The sequence below is a fragment of the Carassius carassius genome, chromosome 2 (genome assembly GCF_963082965.1).
Source record: "Carassius carassius chromosome 2, fCarCar2.1, whole genome shotgun sequence".
In the NCBI taxonomy this organism is placed as follows: Eukaryota; Metazoa; Chordata; class Actinopteri; order Cypriniformes; family Cyprinidae; genus Carassius; species Carassius carassius.
This window is the reverse complement of record NC_081756.1, coordinates 6,204,045-6,231,884: the sequence shown is the minus strand read 5'-3', so window position 1 is coordinate 6,231,884 and position 27,840 is coordinate 6,204,045. Positions and strand designations below refer to the sequence as shown.

General features: G+C 39.1%; 1 protein-coding gene across 1 annotated transcript; it reads right to left on the bottom strand.

Moving 5' to 3' along the window:
* Positions 1-14: 14 nt before the first annotated feature.
* On the bottom strand, positions 15-27,547 carry rin1b (Ras and Rab interactor 1b). The gene is made up of 11 exons (XM_059501627.1): positions 27,063-27,547; positions 15,375-15,500; positions 15,029-15,131; positions 14,601-14,673; positions 14,420-14,511; positions 13,453-13,823; positions 9,856-10,363; positions 5,618-5,923; positions 5,407-5,538; positions 2,777-2,943; positions 15-956 (listed from the first exon to the last, which is right to left on the bottom strand). Exons 2-11 carry the CDS (start codon positions 15,498-15,500, stop codon positions 639-641), a joined length of 2,196 nt encoding a protein of 731 aa, XP_059357610.1. The 5' UTR covers positions 27,063-27,547; the 3' UTR covers positions 15-638.
* Positions 27,548-27,840: the final 293 nt, after the last annotated feature.

Here is a 27,840-nt window from a genome sequence, read left to right as displayed (position 1 = left end):
AAAATCATAAAATATTTTTATGAGGCCTTATTGACCCCAATGTAGAATTAAATAACATTAATATCTATCCATTCTCACTTATGGTATTTATAAATACATTTTTGTATTTCATGTGAATGGAAGAAATACAGTGGCTGCGGCAGCTTTGTAATGCATCAAAAACAGAAAGTGCATCACGTCAGACACATCCAGTGTAAACAGCTCCAGTGATTTATATAGGAGTGATTTAATGCAATATGCAACATGCGTCCAGTGCAGACACAGTGTCATTACTCAGAGCATGTCAGATGTGTACATATATGATCTTTTTTGTTTGTTTATATTCACCACTTTGGTATTACTCAGCAATACACACCTCAAAAAGTCACCACTGAATCTCAGAATGCTGAACTGCATTTCCAGACCTCCTGTTTGGCAGATATTGCTTTTTGCATTATTACCAAGTATCTTGCTTCGATTCATTTGAAATGCTATCGTGCTTTCTGATTACACGCAACACACATAAAAATAATCACCATCATCCATAGAACTGAACACATGTACGGCATTCAAATACTTTGTGACATCCGTTAATCCTTTTGCCACCTGACGTGACAACAAATAGAAATGTAAAAGTCACACTGTGCACCTGCGTCTCTTCATTCCTCGCACACCGACTCGCCCAGATCTACAGCACCTCCTCTGGTCAGTCTGCGCATCTTGCTGAAGTCGTGATCGGAGCGGAGGTAGGACAGCGACGCTCCCTCATGCATGCCCAGCTGATGGAGCTGAACGTGGGCCGGCAGAGGACGCATTTCCCCTTCACTCCTCCAGAACAGACAGTAGTGCTGCGGCTCCCTCACACCGAACAGACCGGCGCAGGTTTGGGATAAAACCTCAACATTTTCTCCTGCCTTCCAGAGGAGCGTTCGCACTCCACTACGACTGTCGTCCTGGAATAACACTCGCACAAACCTCTGCACTCCGACAGCAAACAGGAAACACAAACACACATAGTTGATAGTTGAAGACGATGAAAATTATGAGAAATTTAGCATTGCGTCACTTGCTCACCAACGGATACTCTGCAGTGAATGGGTGCCGTCAGAATGAGAGTACAAACAGCTGATAACAATAATAAACATCACAATAATCCACTCCAGTCCATCAGTTAATATCTTGTGAACGAAAGCTGTGTGTTTGTAAGAAACTAATCCACCATTAAGTGATGGACTGGAGTGGATTATTGTGATGTTTATTATTGTTATCAGCTGTTCGGACTCTCATTTTGATGGCACCCATTCAATGCAAATAAATAAATAAATAACTTTAAATTCTTAATACAGTTTCAGTGTGCATGATTAATCTGTGCAAACTATTTAAAAGGAAAAAAAAAACATTTTCATAATCAATCATCAAGATATATTCTCAACAAGGTCGGCCTAAGACCTGTCTTAAATTATTTCCTGGGGATCAGTCTGGACTAATCACAAATTTGTCACATTATATTACAATACATTATTACAATGCTAATTTATTTGTATCTACCGTCCCTTTAAAAGCTATTTTCCTGTAATCCTGTTGGCTTCATTATATATGTAAAAAAAATATTATATATATATATATATTTATTTATTCCTTTATTTCTTTATTTATTCCTTCATTGAACAATGTTTAAAACTTCCTAACGTTCCTGTGTCTGTTTGCCTCCTTAAGAAGAATCACTTTATGTATACCTTAATTGTAAGTCGCTTTGGATAAAATTACCTGCAAAATGACTAAATGTAAATATAAATGTATATATATATATATATATATATATATATATATATATATATATATATATATATATATATACAAACCCGATTCAAAAAAAAAGTTGGGACACTGTACAAATTGTGAGTAAAAAACTTTTATTTTATTCACAATAGAATATAGATAACATATCAAATGTTGAAAGTGAGAAATTTTGAAATGCCATGTCAAATATTGGCTCATTTTGGACTTCATGAGAGCTACACATCATAAAAAAGTTGGGACGGGTAGCAATAAGAGGGTGGAAAAGTTAAATGTACATATAAGGAACAGCCGGAGGACCAATATGCAATATGCAATGACCAATTATTAGGTCAATTGGGAAAATGATTGGGTTTAAAAGAGACTCTCAGAGTGGCAGTGTCTCTCAGAAGTCAAGAAGGGCAGAGGATCACCAATTCCCCCAATGCTGCGGCAAAAAATAGTGGAGCAATATCAGAAAGGAGTTTCTCAGAGAAAAATTGCTAAAAGTTTGAAGTTATCATCTACAGTGCATAATGTAAGATTCAGAGAATCTGGAACAATCTCTGTGTGTAAGGGTCAAGGCCGGAAAACCATACTGGATGCCCGTAATCTTCAGGCCCTTAAGGGGGTCACACACTGGATGAAAAGCGCATTGCCGCGTCAGGTCTTTAAAATTCGAACACATTTTTTTATGCACAATCCACCGTGCCATTCGCCGCTGCAAACTCTATAGGTAAAAAAAAAAAAAGAAGCCATATCTAAACATGATCCAGAAGAGCAGGCGTGTTCTCTGGGCCAAGGCTCATTTAAAATGGACTGTGGAACATCATTGCATTCTGTTTTTATTCACAATTTGTACAGTGTCCCAAATTTTTTGGATTTGGGTTCGCCTATATACATATACACACACACACACATATATATATATAATATATATATATATATATATATATATATATATATATATATATATATATATATAGCATAATGAAAAAAAAATGCCGTCGATGGTTTCAACCTGTTTCAGCTGACTGTCTTTCTGGGTCTTGGCTTCTTGGCCCCGCCTCCTACTCCACTCCCTCAAGTACTCTTGTGCCTCATTGGTCAGACTGCAGGTGGGCATGGCCCCAGGATTGCTCTGGATCAGACATAGGCTGGCATACACACTTGTCAAATAGTATCCACCTACAAACAAACAACCATGAAAACCAGTTTGGAGTCATCAGCAATTCAAACTTTTATTCCATTTAAATTCCAAAATAATGCATTTAAGTAGTTTGTAGATCAACTCGATTACATAATTCATAAGACTTCAGGGAAGTGTGTGGTCGCTGCTGGGTTTCCTTGGTAACAGCGACTTCTGGTTGCCGTTGCTGTGTTCAGGAAGTGTAGCTCTTCACTGGGAATATGGCTATTGAAGTTGATGAAGATAAACGAGAAATGATGTGGAAATCACACCCACTTGCTGCTCAGAGCTTATGGTAGGTCTGTCTCGGAAGGTTTGCATTTTATTGTAAGAAAAATCAAGAGTTTCATCATCTTTAGAGCTGGTTAGCTTTTAAATGAAACCATTTTGATTGACATTTCCCTGTAATTGATATCAATTTATATAATTGCCTTTGAATAACCCCTTGATTCTGTTCCTCCCAGTCTAGGATTCTCATATCTGTAAAAGGACTCATCCAATACCTGTTGTCTAAAACGTTATCTTAAACGTTAGCATAAAAGTGTGGTATACTGATTGGATCCATTAGAAGTAGAGCCCGACCGATATATCGGCCGGCCGATATTATCGGCCGATATAAGCTAATTGCATTTAAATCGGCATCGGCATTTATAACGGCCGATGAAACATGAGAAACAGAGTCTCATGCTTCACTCATGTTATGAGTGTTGCATAGTGTGCTCACCAGAGGGAGCTCTGCAGCTCCAGAGTTAACAACAGCGCCAGAAGTCCACTACAGAAGAAAGCGATCAACTGTTTTGACGGTGAGTCTGTCGTTCGTCATGTGAAATGATTGTAGATTTAGTTCATACCCTGTATATAAAAACTGTGTGGTAGTTCTAGCTAACGGTCCTATCATTATCACTTCTAAATATTCTGTAACATCACTTACAGCCGCTAATGCATTGCTATATTAGATTAGCCACAAAGCTAATACCATGTTTATCAGTGGAAGAGCGCGAACGTTAATAGGAGGTCAAACTATAACGTTAGCGTTTAACTTATTCTATTGCGGTGTGTTTTCCACATAATGACCGCGTAATTGGGCCTTTCACACAGTACGCGGTATGCACGGCGCTTGCCGCTGGGCTCAGCGTTGCCCTTCAGATACAACGCGATTTGCGCTGCGCTATGGCATAGGCGGAGTTTTAAAAACGTTTAGCGGGAGCTCTTTCATAGTCTGTTCCTCCTCCTTTCGGTCAGCAGCAAACATGTATCTGTCCCGTTGTAAGAAGCGAGCGATAGCGCTAGTCCTGCTGATGAGAATTAAGCGAGAAGCAAGGAAGAAGAGGCTACCCTCAGGTCCAGAGAACAATTTGGTGAATTCAGGCTGGTTACGTTACTCTAACGCTAATAGCTTCCTTTTTAGCAGGCCCCTTAAATGCTAGCTATTAACTTGTTTGAAGGTGGTTCTTCTCAAAATTGACAGCGGTGTGTTCATGACACTAACGTTAACCATTCAACTTCGAATTGATTCCGTAATCTTCCGGTAATAGTAGGCAAGACGATGTTTTGATTCAGACTGCACAAAGAGAAGAGGAGAAGATATACGGGTCTGTTGTGAATGTGTCTGTGAGAGCAAATATAGTGTAGTTACAGTAACTACAGTAGGTGCGTCAGAAATGATTAAACCAGAGGGGACATGTAAATAAATGTGAGCTGAACAAGCGCTTTTTTTTAACATATTGTTTCAAAGCAGCTTTACAGACATAACAGGAAAATGTTGAAATAATATTGTTAAATATAAGTAGGTAATACCTATTGCTTGAAAAATAAAAAAATATATATATATTTCTCATTTTTGCCTATGTAGGAGATCCCAGTTTATTATTATTATAATTCTAATGATGACATGAGTAATGATACATGGTGATATTATTAATACACATGCTTATTCTTTCTCCGTCTCTCTTTCTGCCTACAGATGGCTGAAAAAGGTGAATGCTGTAGCAGCAAAGTGTGGGACTACTTCTGCAAATACTTTAACTTTAGTATTATAATTTATTTACAGTAAACACACAGACTGTTAAAACCAGCTTCAACTGGAAGAAAGTAAAAGTGTTAAATGTTTAAAACCAGACTGTTTTTTGATCATTAAAAAATATATACTTTTGATGTGCAATTGTTTAGTCATTGAGACTGTAATCTAAGGCTTTTTTTTTAACATAGTCCATTCTGGAAAATGGTTTATACAGCCCACATACATAGAACAGGCAGATCTTTTGCTATTGAATGTTGTGTAAATGCAGTTTATAGGAAATGGGTCTAATATCCAGATTATTTTTAAAATCAAAATATCGGCTCTTTTCGAGTTAATATCGGCATCGGACCCCAAAAATCCATATCGGTCGGGCTCTAATTAGAAGTGAGTTTAACAAACTCCAAACTTGTTTTAAATGGAGTCCGTATGTGTTTGTTTTTACCTTCTCCTGTCAGCCATGATGGCTCAAGCAGCTCCATCATGTACTCCGTCTCCAGCAGCAGTTGTGGGATGTTACACTGAACCAGCACATAGGACAGCGCTGGTAGGAAGTCCTCAGACCCCACGTCCTGATCTGCAGAGAGGAAATAAGCCTTAAAAACTAAAAGTTACTCTATACCTAATGACAACCCAGTCTCTAAATCTTTCCTCACCGGGTTGCGTCCCCATGGCTTTGTACACACTCTTGCACACCTGCAGCAGAAGCAACACCTTATCAATGGGCGAATGGCTGCGCTGCATTAGTGTGAGTTTCGCCTTCGCTCTGTCCATGCCTCGGACATCCAGGACGCCCACTCCTACAGCCAGGCGCTCCAGCGCCCCCTCTTGGTAGGCCAGCAAGCTGTCTGTGATCTTCTGTAAGGAGCCATCTTGAGTGTGGAGGGAAATGAGCGTCTGCTGCAGCTGAATCTTCAACGGCTTCAACACGCAGCCGAACAGAGCCTTTTCCAAGGCAAGATCTGTGGGTCACATGACAGGAAATATGAATTAAAACGAGAAATAAGCATCTCGTAACTGTTTCTAAACCATCTATGTGAAGTCATCCTTCTGTGGGAGGATATTTCTGAATGAGAACAGTCTCTTTTTGGTGCGCCATTTACAGTGTTTACTGGCAGGGACTGAAATATTGGATGTAACTTTTTACAGACAAGGTTATAATATAGTGATATTGTCACTATACTTTGGAAATAGTGTGTATTAATATTTTTCTTGTGGTGCAACGCCTTGCCCTGTAAACTAACACTGCAAATGTATTACTGAACATGCAGTTTTCATGTAGATAGAGCATATCTGGAATTGAACCAAGAATATATCCTTATACTTTTATTTCTAACAAAATGAATGCTTTCATTTCACACAGGTTTTTCCTATGCGATGCAGCAAATGAGAAGATATGGCACAGATTGCATACTGGCCTACTCATGTTTGCCTACAGCTATTTGGAACGTGCACGTTTTCCCCGTAGCTCTATTTAAACATGGTTATGTCCTTGGTAGTGAACAAGGCACACAGCCACTGAGCAGCTTGGCGAAAATAAATAAGCTCTGTTTAATAGCAAATTAATGTTTATACAGCAGAAGAAAGAGCCAGACAAATTATAGCAAACAAGAAAATCTGTGCACTGAGCAAAATCTCCTCCCCAATCCCTCTTCTATCTCTCTCCATGCGTTTCCTGAAGTATGCGTGGGAATGTGCTATGTGCTAATGATAAATGCAAAGTGGAAATGCGAATGCCTCCACCAACATCTGAAACAGCATCCATCCCCGGGGATGTGGCCGGCTTTTAGATTTCTTGCTTTGATTTGGGGGAGATCTCATAATCAGCTCATAATCCCAGTTATGCAGGTTTATAAAAGATTGGATTTTCTTATTTTACTGACGTCATTGTTCTGCAGCTTAAAAATAGAGCTACAGAAACTTCTATGAACAATCTTCCTGCAAAAACAAGAAAATATTTGGAAATATATAAATATATATGTGTGTGTGTGTGTGTGTGATTTCACGAGTGCATCATAGAACGGGAGTCATCATCTCCACACCGAAACTGTTACAGCTGTGCTAATAAAGCTGAACGTAACATTGCCGTTCAAACATTAATGCTATTTTCTAGAAATTCATTATTTTAAAGGATTCTAGGAAACCAATCAAAACTTTTCTCCACTCCAGTTGGTTTAGAGTTTTTAAAAACCACTGATAGGTTTCTGTGATGCAGTTCAGTTGAGTCATTTACTTGCTGTGAAAGCCTTAGTGGTGATTGCTAAGTCAAGCATCACAAATAATATTGCTCATACTTAGGATTAATGACCTTAACAAACTCCTAGTACATTCTAGTGTATTAAACTTGGTGCAACTTCACTGAACCAGTTTTAAACACGAATGATACATCATTCTTCTCGTTGATTGTTCAATTTCATAAACAATTAGACCTTCAATTTCCACATGGTGGACATTAAAATTGGCAAATAATCACTCAAAAAGACATTAAAAGTGGGAAAAGAAAGACTAGACTATCATATTGCACTTTTCCACTGCATGGTACGGCTCATGTTTGGGGGGTTTTCCACTTTGTACAGTACCTGGTGGTTTTAATACCAATAGGTTACAAACAAGCCGTACCGATACTAAAATGTGACGTATGAACACTGCAGATAACTGATTGGTCTGAGAGAATTGTCACCACCAGCATCATTGGATTTGCGATACGAGACACCAAACTCACTAGATTTAAATAGTCAGCAACAGCCACAGCAATATCATTTGTTCAAACTATTTTTTTAAACAACTTGCTTTAAATGACCGTTGAATGCAAGTTGAAAAAAAACAAATGGCTGTATTGTGGTCAGCCGATGAGGTGCCGGCGCAACAATGATCAGTCTATAATCTCACTCAATTTGAAGCGGTACTAAACTGCATTGGAAAAGCAAACTGAGCCAAAGTAAAGTGAGCAGAGTCATGCCAAGCCATACCATACAGTGGAAAAGTGCCTATAGAGACTTAAGACAACCATCTCCAAACCACAAAGAACAGGTAAAGTCCACACGTACACGGGTAGTTTTCCTTCTTCCATTAAAAAAAAAAAATCTCTGTTCGCATGAAAACACAAAAGCATGCTATGAAGCACTGTCAAGAGCATGCCAAACCAACAGGTGGAAATTTAATCTCAACCGTAAAGCATGTTGGCCAATCAGAAGTCTGAAATTTTTTTTTACAGTAGGTGGAGATAACCGCACATGCTCGACTTCACAGCGAAAAAAAAAAAATGTTTCACTTTCTACAGTCGTGGCCAAAAGTTTTGAGAATTACATAAATATTAGTTTTCAAAAAGCTAAACTGCTAAACTGCTTTTAGATCTTTGTTTCAGTTGTTTCTGTGATGTACTAAAATATAATTTATAAGCACTTCATACGTTTCAAAGGCTTTTATCGACAATTACATGACATTTATGCAAAGAGTCAGTATTTGCAGTGTTGGCCCTTCTTTTTCAGGACCTCTGCAATTCGACTGGGCATGCTCTCAATCAACTTCTGGGCCAAATCCTGACTGATAGCAACCCATTCTTTCATAATCACTTCTTGGAGTTTGTTCTTCACCAAACTGTTGCTGGATTGGGTGTTTTTGGGCAGAATTTGAGTGAGCCCACTCCCTTGGATGAGAAGCAACCCCACACATGAATGGTGTCAGGATGCTTTACTGTTGGCATGACACAGGACTGATGGTAACGCTCACCTTTTCTTCTCCGGACAAGCCTTTTTCCAGATGCCCCAAACAATCGGAAAGGGGCTTCATCGGAGAATATGACTTTGCCCCAGTCCTCAGCAGTCCATTCACTATACTTTCTGCAGAAGATCAATCTGTCCCTGATGTTTTTCTTGGAGAGAATTGGCTTCTTTGCTGCCCTTCTTGACACCAGGCCATCTTCCAAAAGTCTTGGCCTCACTGTGCGTGTAGATGCGCTCACACCTGCCTGCTGCCATTCCTGAGCAAGCTCTGCACTGGTGGCACTCCGATCCCGCAGCTGAATCATCTTTAGGAGACGATCCTGGTGCTTGCTGGACTTTCTTGGACGCCCTGAAGCCTTCTTTACAAGAATTGAACCTCTTTCTTTGAAGTTCTTGATGATCCTATAAACTGTTGATTTAGGTGCAATCTTAGTAGCCACAATATCCTTGCCTGTGAAGCCATTTTTATGCAATGCAATGACCGCTGCACGCGTTTCTTTGCAAGAAGAACAATGATTTCAAGCATCACCCTCCTTTTAACATGTCAAGTCTGCCATTCTAACCCAATCAGCCTGACATAATGATCTCCAGCCTTGTGCTCGTCAACATTCTCACCTAAGTTAACAAGATGATTACTGAAATGATCACAGCAGGTCCTTTAATGACAGCAATGAAATGCAGTGGAAAGGTTTTTTTGGGATTAAGTTAATTTTAATGGCAAAGAAAGACTATGCAATTCATCTGATCACTCTTCATAACATTCTGGAGTATATGCAAATTGCTATTATAAAAACTTAAGCAGCAACTTTTCCAATTTCCAATATTTATGTAATTCTCAAAATCTTGAATCTCCAGGCCTCCAGGAACTGAGTTTGACACACTTGACACATTATTGTAACCTTCAAGCAACGTTCTGCCAACCAACTCATATTTTCAATATTTTTTTTCTATACTAATGATTCAAATTGGTGTGGTGTGGTGTGGCCTAGTCTTTGCGAGGCTGGTGCATTGACTTACATTGCATGCAATACACACATTTTATAAGCTCATGTGTTCCCTGGAAATTTAACCCATAATTTCGGCATTGTAGGTATCTGCTCTACCTTTTGAGCTACAGAAACTACTGTATCAATATTGTGGCACTGATTAAACCTCAAGTGATGTCTTCTTACCTTTCTCGTTCTCAGGCACCAGCGTCTCAATTGGAGGTTCTATTTCTCCTGCTTCCAGAAGGAGAATTTTGGCTTGGGACAGAAATCTCCTCACCCCCTGAAGCAGCTCCACGGCAGAATTATGCTTCGAGGTCTCCATCTCCTGCCTTTGCTTTTCTAAAAAGTCCTGCACCAGCGACCCAAATGTGGAGCGCTTGTCCCGGGAGAGTTCATCCACCAATCGGGCAACTCGGCGCTCTGGTGCAAACACGCATACAAAGGCAGCAGTCATGCGGCGCAGAGTCGAGGTTGGGTTTGCTGAGGGGAAACGGGTACCACGTGCTGCAGGCGGCCATTGGTAATTGGCGAGGTCCGCCTGGGCTTCCTCCTCCTCCAGACTGCTGAAGGAACTATTGCTGTCCAATTCAGCAAGGGAAGGAGCTCGAGCCCTTTCCAAAGCAAGACACACTTCACCATCTTCAGTATCTCTGTTGAACTCAGTGTGGTCTTGTCGGTGTAAGGAATTACTCTAGAAAACCACAGGATGTTATTTTGAGAACATGGCACTGGGGAAATAGTTTCAAACACACGTCACGATCATGACCTTCCAGAACCACAAGTGCAGTGTAGGCACAGTATGTGGATTATCATTATATTGTTTGTAGGAGAGAGTTAAAAAGTAAGGGTTATATTTGCGATAACCTCTCTCCACCCGCACAACTTACTGCACAGTGGCATGGGGATCCAGTGGATGTCAGTCCTGGTTTTGGGGACCCACTCATGTAAAAAACCTACTTAATTCAGATCATCAGCTGTTTAGGAGCGAGCTTCATAAACTGAACTTAATGTGTCAGATAAAAGAGATATACAAAATGTGCAGAGCAGTGTGTCCCGAGGACCAGGACTAAAAACCACAGGTTTAGCAAAGTAGGATGTGTTCCTGTGTCCCATTTTCATTGGTCCTAAAATAGTTTTACTGCTAAAACAAAGACACCCTTAACCATTTCCATATGCCTAACTATTAACTTTTTCCTCACCAAACAGAATTTTCTGGGTTTCTGTGTTCTCACTGTTATACGTTCAGGGCAGCCATTGCGCATCTCCTGAATAAGTTTAGAATTTGCACATGAAAAACAATGCAATCATCAATAATAAACAGCATATAAATGAAAACTGCCTAATGATACCGAGTGAAATGTTGATCTAGGAAGTGGCATAGGACTTTGAAGCTTTGGGAGTTTTGATGGAAACGATCTACTGCATCTAAGGGACCGTTCGGTATTTATGGAGGGGGCCACCGGAGGAAAATAGGGGAGGGTCATCCAACTTTTTTTTTGTCTAGGGGGAGGGTCACCCAACTTTTGTGAAAACAGCAACATCTCAAAGTGGCTTGTTTGGTGCATATTTATTTTTTTTACATGTAGCTCCATGTAGCTCTCGTGGTCTCGGCCCCCCATCGCTATCAGATGCGTCTGACCCAACAAAAATCCAGCGCTGTTGGACAGTGCGCGCGTACTTCAGAGCTCAGAAAAAGTGCATCATGTCAGAACAGAATGCCAATGAAATGTTTACCCGGCAAATGAAAGCACGAGCAAATAATGAACTTTTATTATTGCGAATAAGTGCAGTGTCCCGTGAGTGTAACTCTACCGCTGCATTAACATGTGATGTGAATGTACGTCGAATTTTACAGTATTGGGACTGAGGCACCAGAACTGCAGCTGATAGAATGTGCACTGTTGCACGATACTATCATATTTTAGTTTCCATTCTTATTTTGTTTTCACAATAATGTTAGTGAGTAAATCTACTGAAATAACCACCATAAACAGTGGAGTGTGATGTGTAAGATGTAGGGCTACCACATCTTTAAATTACTATATTAGTATTATTTGAAGTTAACATAATAAAATACGTAGACCTACCAAAAAAAGTTGAGGATAAATTCGTTACAATTGGGCAATTCCAGCGTTATGGACGTTGGGATTGTGACATTTGCAGTCAAAACTTGAAATATAAATTCTCCGAAAATGAATTTAATACCAATATATTGAAATGTCTGTTTATATCATACTCCCTTAATAAAGGAGTCAAGACATTAGAAAAATACCAGTCTACACATGTTTTATATTTAATATGAATGAAATACACATGTGATGTGACAAAAAAAATCTTTAACTTTTAGGTGGCAAAATATTTTTTTGTAATTCTATGAATTACACCGCGCAAACCAAAAGTAATATAGCCACCGGATGAAGAAGGGTCGGCCTCCACAGAACATAAAATATTATTTTTATTTTATTTTTCGTGTTCCCATTTATGCGGGGAAAAAAAAAACAATGTTATGGACGTGACAGTTCTCCATTAAGGACATGACCGTTCTGAGAGCGACTTTGAAACTTTCACAGAGACCTCAAACAGAAGCACAAAGCCTTTCTTTAAAGTGAATTTTTTCCGCATCAGCAAAAACAAGATTTTTTTCAAATCTAAAATCAAAATCGTTATACGAACCGAATCGTAGGTTTGGTCTATCGTTACAGCCCTAGTAAGATGAGAAAGCAGGAGTTTATAGTTGTAAAAAAACAATGGCTATCTGAACATCTTTGCCAAGTGCAAACCAGAAGTAATCAATAAATTATCGGGGAGGGTCATGCCTTTTTTCACAATCATTTTGGAGGGTCAAAGAAAAATTTATTGCTGGCGAAGGGAGGGTCATGTATTTTTTGACTACAGATCTCAAAACTCCTCTGGTGGCCCCTTAAATAAAAAAACAAACAGTCCCTAAGCTTTCATCATCGTTCTGAATATTATCCAGATGTAGTCTTTGATAAACACATGATTTGCTCTGCTTTTTGCTCACAATGTTGCCTTTTTTATTTTTTATAAAACTTACCTACATTCGAGTGTTGATTAAAAAAGAATGCTTCAAGCTAGAATAAAACTGATTTTTATTTTAAAAGTAGAGGCTTGGTTCTTTATTTTGATGTATTGCATGTTCAGATATTCATAAAACAAAATATTCTGGGGGGCATGAAGTTGAAGTGAAAATCATCAAAGATTCTGGCGGGGAAAGAGTTAAAGGGATAGTTCAACCAAAAATAAAATTTACCCCATCATTTTCTCACCCTCAAGCCATATTAGATGCCCACGACTTTCTTCTTTCAGACGAATACAATCTGAGTTATATAAACAAATGTCCTGGCTCTTCCAAGTTTTTATAATGGCAGTGAATAGTGGTCAAGATTTTGAAGCCCAAAAAACTCCATGCATCCATCATAAGAAGTTCTCCACATGGCTCTGTGGGTATAATAAAGGTCTTCTGTAGCTAAGGATTTTGTTATAAGCCATGAGGAGAGCGGAAGCTGGAGATTATGGTTTATAAAGGTTTAAATTTGGATATTTTTCTTACACAAACGCATTGCTTTGATTCAGAAGGCCTTGATTAAGAGTACTTTCTTATGATGGATGGATGCACTTTTTTGGGATTCAAAATTTTGACCACCATTCACTGCCATTATAAAGCTTGGAAGAGCCAGGACATTTTTGAATATAATTCCGATGCTGACAGAGAAACATGCCTTACTATGACTACAGTCAGCCATGGGTACACACACTTACAGGCGGTATCTGCCCCAACATCTGTTCATCCTCCTCTTGAGAAGTGGGAGTAAGTGCCGGGATCCCCCTGAGCACGCTCAACCCTCCTGTTCGTCTCGGGGCGCCCTGGTTGGAATTCTGTCCATGTGTCTCCCCCTGGGTTAGGTCCGATTCTCCACCCGACAGGCTGAGAGAGGTTTCATTGGACACACGGACCCTGAGGCTGCGTTTAAAGCGATGGCGTTTGTGTGAGGCCGTTCTACTGGGCTGGGGAGGCTGAAGGAACATGGGGTTGATGAAACATGGGCTGATCAATCTGAATGTCCGCTGGGGCGCTGAAGATGGAGGGGGGCCATTAGGAAGGCCAGGAGACATCTGAGAGCTCCAGAACTCTGAAAAAGCCATGGTTTGCAAACAGGGGGACTGAGAATTTTAGAGCAGTTATGCCATATTCCAGTATCTATTGAAACTAAAGCTTTCAATGTACCAAGAAAACATAACATGACATCCTTTTGCAATATCTGTTTGGAGAACCATGACCTGTCCTGTTATGGTTGGTAATTAGCATGCACTACGGCATGCTAGTTGAAATTGCTTAACCATGTGGTATTAGTTGGGAAAGTTTTCCAAATGTTGTTGAGTCACTCTTTCCAAACAATTATCCCTGAGTTTGAGCAGTGCATTTCAGCACTATTTTAACAGTATATTTCAACATATTTTGAAATCCTGTGAAAAGGAAATTCTAGCTTTGCAAAGAGGCAGTTATTAAAGGATGAATGGGGTAATTAAAAACTACAGAGGACAAAACTGCACACCCACAGGTGAGCATAAGTGCAAAAAAGCACTGCAGCTGGTAACAAGAGGGTGTTAAGGATGCTAAGTGGCTGTTTATATACAGTATAAACTATATACAGAGTGAGAATAGCTAGTTTAGTTTTAAAGGTCAAAAAGAGGGGTGGAAACGGTCATGATAAACATGCATTCTTACCTAAACCCAAATGCGAAATGTTTTCCAGCTGGGTGTGTGTTGTGGCCTGTATAATTGCATCTGGGAGCTCGAGTGGGAAAGGCAATACATCTCTGTTGAACACATACACCAAGAAAATCATATAATACATTACAGTTCAATCTACATGAATCATTTTCCTATAATGTTTGACGTTTGTTACCTGCTGACGGTGTAAAATGCCACTAGTCTGCAGAGATCAGGGAAGCTCAGGGCAGAGCTTTCTAGAGAAAATGCTAAACGGTGAAAAAGAAGATGCACTAATTTAAGATAGCCGAGCATAACATCAGGTTTTATTTTAATAATGTATCTGTGCGAGCTTGTCTCAATGGGGAGTACCGAATAAAATGCATGCCACGTAGACATGCATAATCAAAATAATCCCGGATATTTCATGTTTTTTAGGATTTGAATTATCTATAGTTATTATAATCTGCTTAACAGTAATAGAAGCTCCACAGCACAATATAACAACAAATAATCATTATGGTGGACCCAAAGGCTTGTTTGTGAGGTTTAAGGGATAGAAAATCCCATTAGCTTTGTTCAAAAGCTGTGAAGTATGAAGTTTGTGTGACATGTTAAACTTACTGGAGTCCTCCTCACGGATGGGATACTGTGACACTCCTCCCTCCTCCAGCAGCACACACAAAACCTTCCTGTGGGAGGCACTACACTTACACACCAGGAACGCCTGTGGACAGAGACGGGAGATACAGCACCATTAGATGATGTTCTACATGTTAAATGATCAAATATAACAATAAACTTGATATGTAATGGAATAAAACAGAGATATTGAGAAGTCAGTGTGTTTAACTGAAGTTACTGGCCATTGTTATGCAGTCAGAGATACATGACTGCATGATTACTGTAAATATGACTTTAGATTGTGAATAACAGAGATAAAACACAGTGGCTGTTGGGATTCTCTCACCCCGACTATCTCTCGTTGCAGGATTTGGTGGGCGGAGTCAGGGTTGATTGACAGCTGCAACCATATGGAGTGTGTAAGGAGAAGACGATCCAAAACGCTCAAACTCCTCTGGAGAGACGCGTCCATCTATAACACAGAGGACAGGGGGTCAACAAACACACAAAAGCTTCACAAAATTATAAGGTATGGTTAGCACTTCACAATAAGGCTCTATTTGTTAACTACATTAGTAAACATAAAGTAAAAGTAAAAAAAGTAAATAACAATACACTTTTTTTTCCCTGTTCAACCTCTATTGTCTTGCAAACTCTCTAAAAAAGTATCACATTACTTATTTACAACTCCCATATCAACATCAGAAACAAGGATAGACATGAAACTGCTCTTAACTAAATAATACACAGTAGCATAAAATATTATTGAACTGACCAATGCATTTAAAAGGAGAAGGTTACATTAGAGTAATCCGATTCGTTTTTCAAGGGAGAATTAATTAAGTGACCATTATTAATTACTTAGTAATGCATTACACTTATAATACTAATGCAAATGTTCCCTCTCCACATTTTTACCGTCGAAACCCACCAGTACGGAAACTGTAGAAAAACTCTGCAGATTCTGTCTGGGCCTACTTGAAACACGCAGACGATGAGCCGTGCAGCAGTCACCGCTTCAAACGCTCTCTCTCTCTCTCTGTATCTCATTGCGATGACACTGTGTGGGCAGCCCGAGAGGATGCTTATGCATAACAGCAGATGGTTGCCATGGCAACAGATGCCTACACGTCCTACCAGGCAGTCCCACTCATCCACAGACACCTACTCACCCCGAAACACGCTCGCGCACAAGACAGACTGCGCTTAAAACGGCGAGGAACTGTTGGCAAAGTAGAGAGGATGTTTTTTTAATTCCTGCTTGACTTGCCCTTTCCCTCTCGAGCGGTGTCAGAGAGCTCTCCGACACAATCAGGGCTCTCTGCGATATTTTTATCTCGTTTTTGAAGCCCACTTCCCTTCCTCAAACACCATCAGACAGGTAGATTCAGCCGGCGTCAGAGATTTATACTAAAGGCCAGCAATGACATAAAAGTAACCGTGTGCAACTGCTGAAACTGTGAGTTTTAGGGTATGATTTAAATATGATCTGCTTTGGTAAATCCATAAATTTTTCTGCTTTCAAAAACACAAATGTGCATGTAACTGCATTCATGCATCGAGAGTCTCCATACAGAGAGGTCTGCCAGGCACACAAACACACAGATATGAGTTTGATAGTGTAACATCAACAAATTACATGCGTTGGTTTTCGTTATCGGTCATTCTCAGAAATTGGTGCTATTTGTGCCTGAAAATGTCAGGAATTAATTATCACATCAAAATCTGATATCAGCTTGAATAGAAGATTGATAGTATCACAGTAATGAATTAATTAATTATTAACATGCGTAACATTTGTCTTTCATAACATGCTTTGTGCTTTAATTTAACTGTATTACAGTAACAATGTACTGGGCTTGAATGCTCTGCCAAAAAAAAATATTATAATAACAATTCTGATGGCTGAGCATCACAACTGCATCATAATTTACAGTCAACATTCTTGTTCTTATTGCCAAGAATTTTCTTTTCCAGTCAAATATTTATCTATTTATATTTAGTCTCAGGTTGACATATTTAACTCGGTTTTCAAGATAAAAAAAAATAAATAAATAAAAAAATATAATAAATTCAATGCACACAGACTGAAGTAGTTTAAGTCTTTGGTTCTTTTAATTGTGATGATTTTGGCTCACTTTTTTTTTGTGTGATTTGTTAACGTTCTGAAAAGTATGTTAATTTACTGTATTACTGTACATGTGAAAGCTCAGGTTTCTTTGACAGTGGCCTTCAGCTCATTTTCATTGTTTGGTCTCTTGTTTCTCATCTTCCTCTTGACAATAGCCCATAGATTCTCTCTGGGATTCAGGTCTGGTGAGTTTGCTGGCCAGTCAAGCACACCAACACCATGGTCATTTAACAAACTTTTGGTGCTTTTGGCAGTGTGGGCAGGTCCCAAATCCTGCTGGAAAATGAAATCAGCATCTTCAAACTGCTGGTCAGCAGAAGGAAGCATGAAGTGCTCCAAGATTTCTTGGTAAACTGGTGCAGTGACTTTGGTTCCCAAAAAACACAGTGGACGAACACCAGCAGATGACTTCGCACCCCAAATCATCACAGACTGTGGAAACTTAACACTGGACTTCAAGCAGCTTGGGCTATGAGCTTCTCCACCCTTCCTGCAGACTCTAGGACCTTGGTTTCCAAATGAAATACAAAACTTGCTCTCATCTGAAAAGAGGACTTTGGACCAATGGAAAAAGTCCAGTTCTTCTTCTCCTTACCCCAGGTAAGATGCCTCTGACGTTGTCTGTGGTTCAGGAGTGGCTTAACAAGAGAAATACGACAACTGTAGCCAAATTCTGTGACATGTCTGTGTGTGGTGGCTCTTGATGGCTTGACCCCAGCCTCAGTCTATTCCTTGTGAAGTTTTCTAAAATTCTTGAATCCAGTTTGCTTGACAATCCTCATAAGGCTGCGGTTCTTTTTCCTTCCACACTTTTTCCTTCCACTCAACTTTCTGTTAACATGCTTGGATACAGCACTCTGTGAACAGCCAGCTTCTTTGGCAATGAATATTTGTGGCTTATCCTCCTTGTGAAAGGTGTCAATGATTGTCTTCTGGACTACTGTCAGATCAGCAGTCTTCCCCATGATTGTGTAGCCTACTACAGGGGTTTTCAAACTGTGGGTCGCGACCCACTTGTGGGTCACAGAATGGAACAAGGTGGGTCGCACAAAGTCACTTGGCTGCAGCTAAATTTGCGTTTCAATGACACACACACACACAGTTCAGTCTAGGGCTGCACGAAAGTGACGAGTGGGAACGGTGCGAGGCCGGTGGAGTGATTGGAATTGAGCGACACCTGCTCGACTCACCAGTCTCGAGAACCACGGAGGAGATCGGAAGGATACAAAAGAGGAGCGTCCGTCTCCCCGGCAACTCACTCCAGCCCACCGCCTCGAGCATCCTCCTTCGCCCTACTCGATGGCACTGCGGATTCACCTCAGTGCCGAGGGATCTTCGGCAGCGCGTCCCTCCTTCCTCCCAGGCTTCGGCACCAGTCTAACACATTAAAAACTTCTCAATCACGGGAAGGAGGAGGCGGGAACCGGGAACCCACTCGTCACAATGATATAGCCCACCAACATTAATAAGGACTGCAATATCCTTAGTGTGATTTTCGAATTGCAATTAAGTCCGCGTGCTTTGCGTGTTTTGAAGCGCGGGCGCGCACGAGTTGTAATAACAGTGAAGGTCTCAGAGCAATGTCATTAAAAGGTTCAATCGGTCCGCATTATTAAAAGAGAAAAACTTGCTCACTTCAATACACTATATTCCGCATGAGATTGCATACACCAGAAAACAAATGTTACGAAAACGGTTTCAGGTAGGCCATGTTCATTCATTTCTATCGTCCGTTTGAGCTCTGTGCACTTTTTTCGTTCGGGAAACGGTTTGTAAAAAGCATTTCACATGTACAGGGTGAGCAGTGCACAAACGCAGGGTTAATTGTAACACTACAAGATTTAAACATTTCCACATAACAAAATGCACAAAAAAATAATGCAATACTCCTTGACGTATCATCTCTTTTTAGAGAAAAATTTGCCAAAGTTCAGAAATCTTTTGAAGATATTGCTGAACATTAATTTAACCATTGCTAAAATAAATTTCTGCCTGAACTTAATGTCATCCAGTTTTTTTTTTTTTTGTTTATTTAAAACGAGACACATGTTTATTATTATTTTTTACCTATTTCACAATTATTTTAATCTCCAAACAGTTTTAGATAGTTCTGCTTTGCTTCTTATGCTTTTTCTAAAAAAAGTGTTGGATTGTGCTCCGTTCTCACCGACACACACGGAAGGATCGTGAATGCATTTTCTGCAACAAAACACAGCAGCGCAGATTACAGTTCACTGGAGTGAGCCTGTTTAACGTTTTTATGGACACTACATATTCTAAAGTCTGTAAACAAAAATTAAAACTTAAATATTAATAGTGATTTTTTTCAGGTGTAGGCCTACTCTAAAATAAAAAGTTTTTTTTTCTTAAATACTTCATTTCTGTCATCAAACTTTTAAGTAAGATTAGGCTTAAAGTAATATCAACCTTTTTTTCCCTCAAATATTGTGGTGGGTCATGAAATAGATTACACTTGTCTAGGTGGGTCGTGGAATGGAAAAGTTTGGGAACCACTGGCCTACTAAACCAAACTGAGAGACCATTTTGAAGGCTCAGGAAACTTTTGCAGGGGTTTTGAGTTGATTAGTCGATTGCCATGTCACCATATTCTAATTTGTTGACATCGTGAATTGGTGGGTTTTTGTTAAATGTGAGACAAAGTCATCAAAGTTAAAAGAACCAAAGACTTAAACTACTTCAGTCTGTGTGAAATGAATTTATTTATTACACGAGTTTCACAATTTGAGTAGAATTACAGAAATAAATGAACTTTTCCACAACATTCTAATTTATTGAGAAGCACCTGTATATGACCCTGGACCACAAAACCAGTCTGTTTTTGTGTCAAACAAGTGTCAATTTTTCGAAATTTATTTATATACAGTCTGGAATAAAAAAAAAAAGTGCAAAAAAAAAAAATTCCAAATACACAGATTATTTATTGCCTTTGAAGATGTCCATATGAAGTTTTAGCAATCTATATTACTTATCAAAAATTAAGTTTTGATATACGTACAGTAGGGTATTTACAAAATATCTTCATGGAACATGATCTTTACTTAATATCCTAATGATTTCTGGCATAAAAGAAAAATCTATATATATATATATATATATATATATATATATAAGGCATCATAGTTTCTTCAAAATATTTAAAGTACAACTTCAATGTTTTCTACATTTTTAATAATCATAAATGTTTTTGATCAGCAAATCAGCATATTAGAATGATTTCTGAAGGACACTGAAGACTGGAGTAATGATGCTGAAAATTCAGATTTGATCACAGGAATAAATTATATTTTACAATATATTCAAATAGTAACTAGCTCTTTAAAATTGTAATAATATTTCACTGTACTGCATTTTCGAGCTGAGTCATAAACCTTGACATTTCCATCCAGCCCCCCCACCCCGCAAAAAAAAAAAAAAAAAAAAAAAAATCACATTCTCCTCTGGCTAAACGCAGCCTTGACTGGAAATTATGAGGATAACGGTTTTACCATATACCAGACGCATCATTCAGCAGCACAACGGCAGCTATTATATCTCAGTCTTGCTTTGTTTATTCCATGTGTACGTTGTAGACCTCTAACACCCATCTGAGGTTTATGGAGAGGTTTATTACATAAACATCACATCATGGCTTTACCACCCACAAACGCAAGCACTAAACCACTGCAAGAGAATCTGAGAGCGAGTGCCATCAGCACATAAAACTGATGGGTCAGTAACCTCAAACCACAAACCCTAACCAGATAACATCCAAGGAGAGACCGATTATGTCCAATTGCAGCGTAGGCCTCCTTACATAAAGCCCAGAGCAGCCTACACACAGAGTTATGCAATTAAGCGTCACACAGGGAGAAACACAGGAAGAGAAGCAGAGAAAGAATAGGAGAAGAGGAAGGTAAGTTCGATTTGAGCAGCGGGTCGCTTTCTCCTCTTGAAGAACGGATTTTTTTCTTTCTTCTTGATGCTATTTTTGAGTCTGAGTTCAGGAACATTATAATTATGAATCAAAGAAGTCATGAATTTTTATTATTTTTTTCTCAGCACTCAGAGCTTTTGAATACTCAGGGGACTTTTTATTGCTTACTGTTTGAGATCCCTAAGATGAATGACTGTGAGATATTTTTCTCAGGGGAGATATTAAAGAGAAATGATTTGCAATTTTACTTTCTTAGAGGTTCTACACCACCATGATGAGCTTATAATAATTATACGTACAAGCTCAATATTATGTGCATTAAATAGAATGAAGGATTACCGATCTACTACAAAACAGTAGCTGCTATTAAAGCAATATTTCACCCAAAAAGGAAGATTTGCTAAAATGTGCTCACCCTCAGGCCATCCAAAATGTAGATGAGTTTGTTTCTGCATCAGATGTGGAGAAATTCAGCATTGCATCACTTTGCATTGCTCAGTAATGGATCCGCTGTAGTGAATGGGTGCCGTCAGAATGAGAGTCCAAACAGCTGATAAAAACATCACAAGTAATCCACACCACTCCAGTCCATCAGTTCATGTCTTGTGAAGCCAACAAATCCATCATTAAGATGTTTTAACTTCATACCATTGCCTCCAGCTATAGAAATTGAGTCTATAATCCATAATATTGCTTTTTCTATCGAAAAAGTGGTCTAGACTGAAGCAGGAGAGAAATGTGCACAATTCAACATAGTTTACAAGCAAAAACAGCTCTAAACAAAATATATTGCTGGATTTTGATGTGAGAGACAACAGGAGATTTACTTTTTTACTGGATAAAGCATCATTATGAATTATGGACATTATGGATTTTGGCCTGAAGCAAAGGTTTAAAGTTAAAACACCTTAACGATGGACTTGTTGCTTACAAACACACAGCTTCATTGCTTCATTGCTAGACATTAACTGATGGACTGGAGTGGTGTGGATTACTGTGATGTTTTTATCAGCTGTTAAATCTCTCAATCTGACGGCACCCATTCACTGCAGAGGATCCATTGGTGAGCAAGTGATGCAATGCTACATTTCTCCAAATCTGATGAAGAAACAAACTACATCTTGAAGTAAAAAGTTTGAGTAAAAGACAGAATTTTCTTCTTTTTAAAGAAGTTTGCCTGTAAATGAGATTTGAGAGTTACAAAGGAAGCGAGGATTCTGAAAACAGCTCAGACTGGGTTTTTGGAATCCAAAGAAACGCAATACATTCTTTAAACTAACTAACCAAATACTTTTTGAGGACACGGGGAAAACATAAAACGAGTGAGCCGAGGAGCAGGTGGTCCATGCGGCTGCTCTGTGTAAATGAAGAACTGAACTTCAGTGACTGTCAGACAGACTGCTGCACTTCTTGCAAGACAGCTCTCAACATTTCAAGTAACAAGCACAGAGATGGAGAAAGAGAGGATGAGGACTTGGAGAGACATGTAGAGATGGTTTCATGAAGCAGAAGCGTGTGGGAGACCAAACACGAGTCACAGCAAAAGCCTGTTGAGAAACATCTCCAGGGACAGAAACGAGTGAGAGAGAGGGAGAGAGAGAGAGAGAGAGAGAGAGAGAGAGATTGGAGGAAGTGAGGAGAGACAGGAAGCCCTGCAGAGGAGGAAAGTGCTGCATCTTCAGCTGGAAAATGAGCAGCATCAGCTGTCAGAATAATGGAGCTCAGATGCAGAAAGTTTCAGATGAGATCCACTCGTCTATGATGCAGTGGGGCTGAGTTTGAGAAGAAAATGTGGAGCATACAGAATACAGACGACGTCACTGAATCACTCCACCATCTGATCTGAAACTTAAGGAAATAGTTCATTAATTTAATCTGAATTCAGTTCATTTTTACTTCAATCAGCTCAATGAAATGCTCATTTGAAATGTTCATTAAGTTCATTTCAGAAACTTTTAATTAAAATAAAGGGATACTTCACACCCCCCCCCCACCCAAAAAAAAAAACTGTCATCGTTTACACACCCACATGTCATTCCAAACATGTTTGACTTTATTTCATCTAAAAGAACTGTTCTGAAGTATTTTTTTAGAAATATTTCAACGTTTTTTTTTTTATCCATAGAACAGAAGTCAGCAGGATCCAACATTGTTGGATGAACTATCCCTTCGGCATAATTCATCTCACCTCAACTAAACTCATCTCATTAATTTCCATTCAGCTGTTAAAGACTACTACTCACTGTTAAAGTATGTCACTGTTCGAATGTCATTTGACTGAAATGTGTCTGAATGTGACTGTCATTATTAGCACAGTGATGCTGTTATTCTGTGGAAGTGGCTAATGAATGACGTGGCGGATTGAGCTCGTTTCTAAAACAGGCCTAAAGTGACGGATAAGATGAGGTGGGATGTGTGAAATCAGGGGTCCTAACGCCAGCTGCCCACAGTGACCACCGAGAAGCCCAAATATAAAGCTGGCCTTCATTATACAGGAGGAGGGAAGTGACAGAAGAGAAACGAGTTTACAGTCAGATGGATGCAAACAAACATGACACACAGATGAAGGACTGCGCAAAGATTGGACTAGGAAATGGACAACTATGCGCATTCATTTGAGTATATTAAGTATGTGTTTACCCCAGAGAAAAAGACCTCAGTCTTTCTCACGTGTGTCTCCTCCACAGCTTCAAAGTAAATTTCAACCCCATCAATCATTATACACACATCTCTTGGTACTAAAAGACATGCAACACCTTCTAATTTACATATAATATTAATGTATACATAAAAAAAAAAAATTATAGGTCATAATCCGCTGCTGGAAGGAAAACGAGGTCAAGAATAATCGAGAGGAGTCTTTATTAATCCAACACAGGGGTAAATCCAACAGGGAACTTTTAAGGACTATTGTATTTAAAGACAGGATAACGAAGGGCAGACAGGTGCATGGAATCGCTAAATCAATGAGGACATGGAACACATGGGAAAGAAACTAGACACACCTGGGAACTAATCAATTAACCAAACACGGGAGACAGAAACTGGGTCACAGAGAACATGGGGAATGGGAAACACAACATAAAGAGTCCAGGGGTGTGACGATGTTATAAATATATAACAAAATATATATATTAATTTTATTATATTTATTATACTATCACTTTATTTATATTTAAATATATATTAAGCACGATATCATGTACTTTCCCAATATTATACCATTATGTTTCCAATACAACTTACAAATTGCACATGTGAATCGCTCTTAATGTTACTTCAGATTTTTAACTCGTTCTCTCTCAACAAAAATCATATAATCAAATAATGCATCACTACAGTAAAGATGAGGAGCTCGGGGTAATGGAAAGTTCTTCTGTGTGATGAGTGAATGGCTCATGTAAGGCTGCTGAAGGGCTCTCCCCGTGCGGAAACACAGCTGGATGAGGGTAGTTTGATATTGTCCTAAAGCAGGGAGCTGGTGACTGTGAGCTCATTCTGCCACAGGTGCTCGAGGCACATATGAACACTACTCACATCGAGGAGAAGTTTAGAAAAGTTTCTGAAACCACATGAAAGCTTAGTGTGAGGAACAGACCGAAACTTCAATCAGTGCTCATTCCCCTCTACCAAATAGTGGTATGCATATCATTATTTTCTTTGATATTTATGCACTTTATGCACCATCGGGCCATCCAACATGTAGATATTTTGGAGAAATGTAGCATTGCATCACTTGCTCAGCAATGGATCCACTGCAGTGAATGGGTGCCGTCAGAATGAGAGTCCAAACAGCTGATAAAAACATCACAGTAATCCACAAGTAATCCACACCACTCCAGTCCCTCAGTTAATGTCTTGTGAAGTGAAAAGCAGTGTGTTTTTTTAAAGAAACAAATCCACATTTAAGACGTTTTTAACTTTAAACCATTTTTTCGGGCTAAAACATGAGTACTCTATACATACAATTTCCTCCAGTAAAAAACTCATCAGGAGAGAAATCTGCACAATACAGGTTCTAAACAAATATATGGGTGGATTTTGATGTGTGAGACAACAGGAGATGGACTTTTTCACTGAAGGGAACGTTATTATGGATTATGGACTCGTATTTTAGCCAGAAGCAATGGTTTAAACTGTTTGGTGTGTTATTACTTCTGAACTATTGTGATGTATTTATCAGCTGTTTGGACTCTTGTTCTGACGGCACCCATTCACTGCAGATGTTCCATCGGTGAGCAAGTGATTTAATGCTGCATTTCTCCAAATCTGTTCGGATGAAGAAACAATCTCATCTACATCTCGGACAGCCTAGGGCTGAATGCAATTTTCAGCAAATTTCCATTTTTGGAGGAACTATTCGTTTAAATGACATGCACTCCCTATGAATCTTGGCATTGCAGGCGCCTTGCTAATTCATCATGTGAGGAGGAAATTGCATTTAACGAAAAAAACAAAACAAAGAAAGGCAAATGGATTTGACTCCTTTCAAAAACAAATAATAGTGAGGGCGTTACGCATGTGTATCAGTGGCAAAACAGAATATATAGTGTCCACAATGAGTGATTATGACATGACAGCACAAACGACATCATTCTAATATAATAGCACTGGAAAAACAACAGTTTCATCCATCAGTCAATGTGCTGTGAACAAAGCCAATGCAAGTGTGAACAGACTGCTTGTATGTGTGTGTGTGTGTGTGTGTGTGTTTCTCCCAGGAGGCTCATCACCACACTTTTCACACTGCCACCCCCGCAGCCAAAGATGCACAGAGCCTCAGTGGTTTTTCTATCTAACTACCACCAGGCAACAAACATTTACTGTACATGCTAAAAAAAGGATGACTTCCAAACCTAATGAATACATACTTAAGAGATTTTAGATACTGCTCTCATCCAAACTCTTCATTTAACAAGAAATCTGAATCATTGTAGAGATCGTCTATAAAAAACAAGCAGATGGACCACACAGAATCACGGTAGAGAAACTAAACCGACTTTACCTGCATCAAACTATAATCACTGATTATACTTAATATATTCTGACAGTATCAAATGATAATGACTGAACTTTACAGACTGATTTGAATCAAAATTCTATCATATTATGATTCACAGAGTTTGGGTGATATTATATATCCTACATTATGGCTTCACTAAGAAAATACATATATTATCAAAGTGCAAATTGGGCCCATTTTACCCTGAGAAGTCTCTGTAATCTGTAGTACAACAGAAAGGTTGTCAGATTAATCTGGAGAATCACAAGTTTTAGATTTAAAAGCTGATCTCTTACAAAAAGTACCTCTGAGATACAGAACAATGATGGTATCAATTAGTACTACCTGGGTACGGAATGAATACAGTTTTTCTTCACCATGCTATTTATGTGGTACCCTGAGTTGCTTTAAAGAAAAAACACGGTATACCATAGTAAACATCCAAAAAAGCGAATTAAGTGGCAGTGCCATATGAAATTGATGGTATCCAATAGTAATACCATGGTACTTTGATATAAACTGTACCAGATGGCTATTATTATATACATTTCGATCTTCGACATCCAAGCAAAAAGCATGTTAATACTTAAGTACTTTTTTTTAGATATATAAACAGAATATCTGTCTATATATCTACTTAAAGTACTGTGGTGATTCCTGCAACCATGGCACAGTAACATATAATGTAACCTAGTAATACCCTGCTACTGAATTTATACCACACATGTGCAAAAAAGCAAGTACTTTTGCTTTTTCTAAGCAATCTATCCTCCTATTCCTAAAAATACTGTGGAAGTATCATGTGACACTGATGGTGTCAGATACAATATTTTACTGAAAGATGACCATATTTATATACAGTACCATAGTATTTTAAAGAACATCATGGTTTTACTTTAAAAATAACTTATTACCATGGTACACGTGTAATTAGTGTATGGCGATGACAGAAAAAGAGAAACTTTACCTTCTCCGTTAATAGTGGTTTACGCTTGCGTCCATCATCATCAGGTGAATTCGTCGGAGCATCATCCGACCCGCTCGACAGCACCGGGGCTTGTGATGATATGTTTGATCTGATGATATGACGAGTTTGATATTATTAAATGATCCTCCGTGTTCATCACATTCTGATTCACGCGCAACTTTCCCCACGCGACACAAACTCTTGTGTCACTGGCACTGCATGCGCAGGTGCCGGCTGAAAATAGTATCTTAGACAAATCAAAACAAAACGGTAACTAACGAATCTGTTGTACTAAAATATAAAAATCAATTAGAATTGATCAGATCAATCGTTCTTTGTCGAGGTTTTCTGCTACAATAAAATGAACTGAGAATTATATACATAAGAAAGGAACACACGAACATGCAAACACTGAAATATGTTACAGAGCTCATAAATGAGACCGAAATCACGAGTGGAAGTGTTGAAGACACAGCCCACATGAGGCGCGCGCTGGAGCACTGTCTGCGTTTCACGTGATATCCGCTGGATGTCGCCAGAGGAGAGAGAGAGAGAGAGAGAGAGAGAGAGAGAGAGAGAGAGAGAGAGAGAGAGAGAGAGAAAGCGCGCGAACGAGAACGACCGTTAGATGATAGACAGGTCGTCAGACGACAGACAGTTACGCTAAAAATAAATAAAACGTGTTTTAACAATATAAAATGCTTGAAAAAGATTATTATAATTTCCAGACCCCATTCGGTCCACCACAGGAACACGTACGCTAAATGGACAGGTAGGC

Coding starts and splice junctions, on each gene's coding strand:
- rin1b (XM_059501627.1), bottom strand. CDS start 15,500: ATGGACGCGTCTCTCCAGAGGAGTTTGAGCGTTTTGGATCGTCTTCTC. Junction 13,824..14,419: donor CATTTCGCATTTGGGTTTAG/GTAAGAATGCAT, acceptor TGGCTTTTTCAG/AGTTCTGGAGCTCTCAGATG. Junction 5,924..9,855: donor GGTGCCTGAGAACGAGAAAG/GTAAGAAGACAT, acceptor TGTGACCCACAG/ATCTTGCCTTGGAAAAGGCT.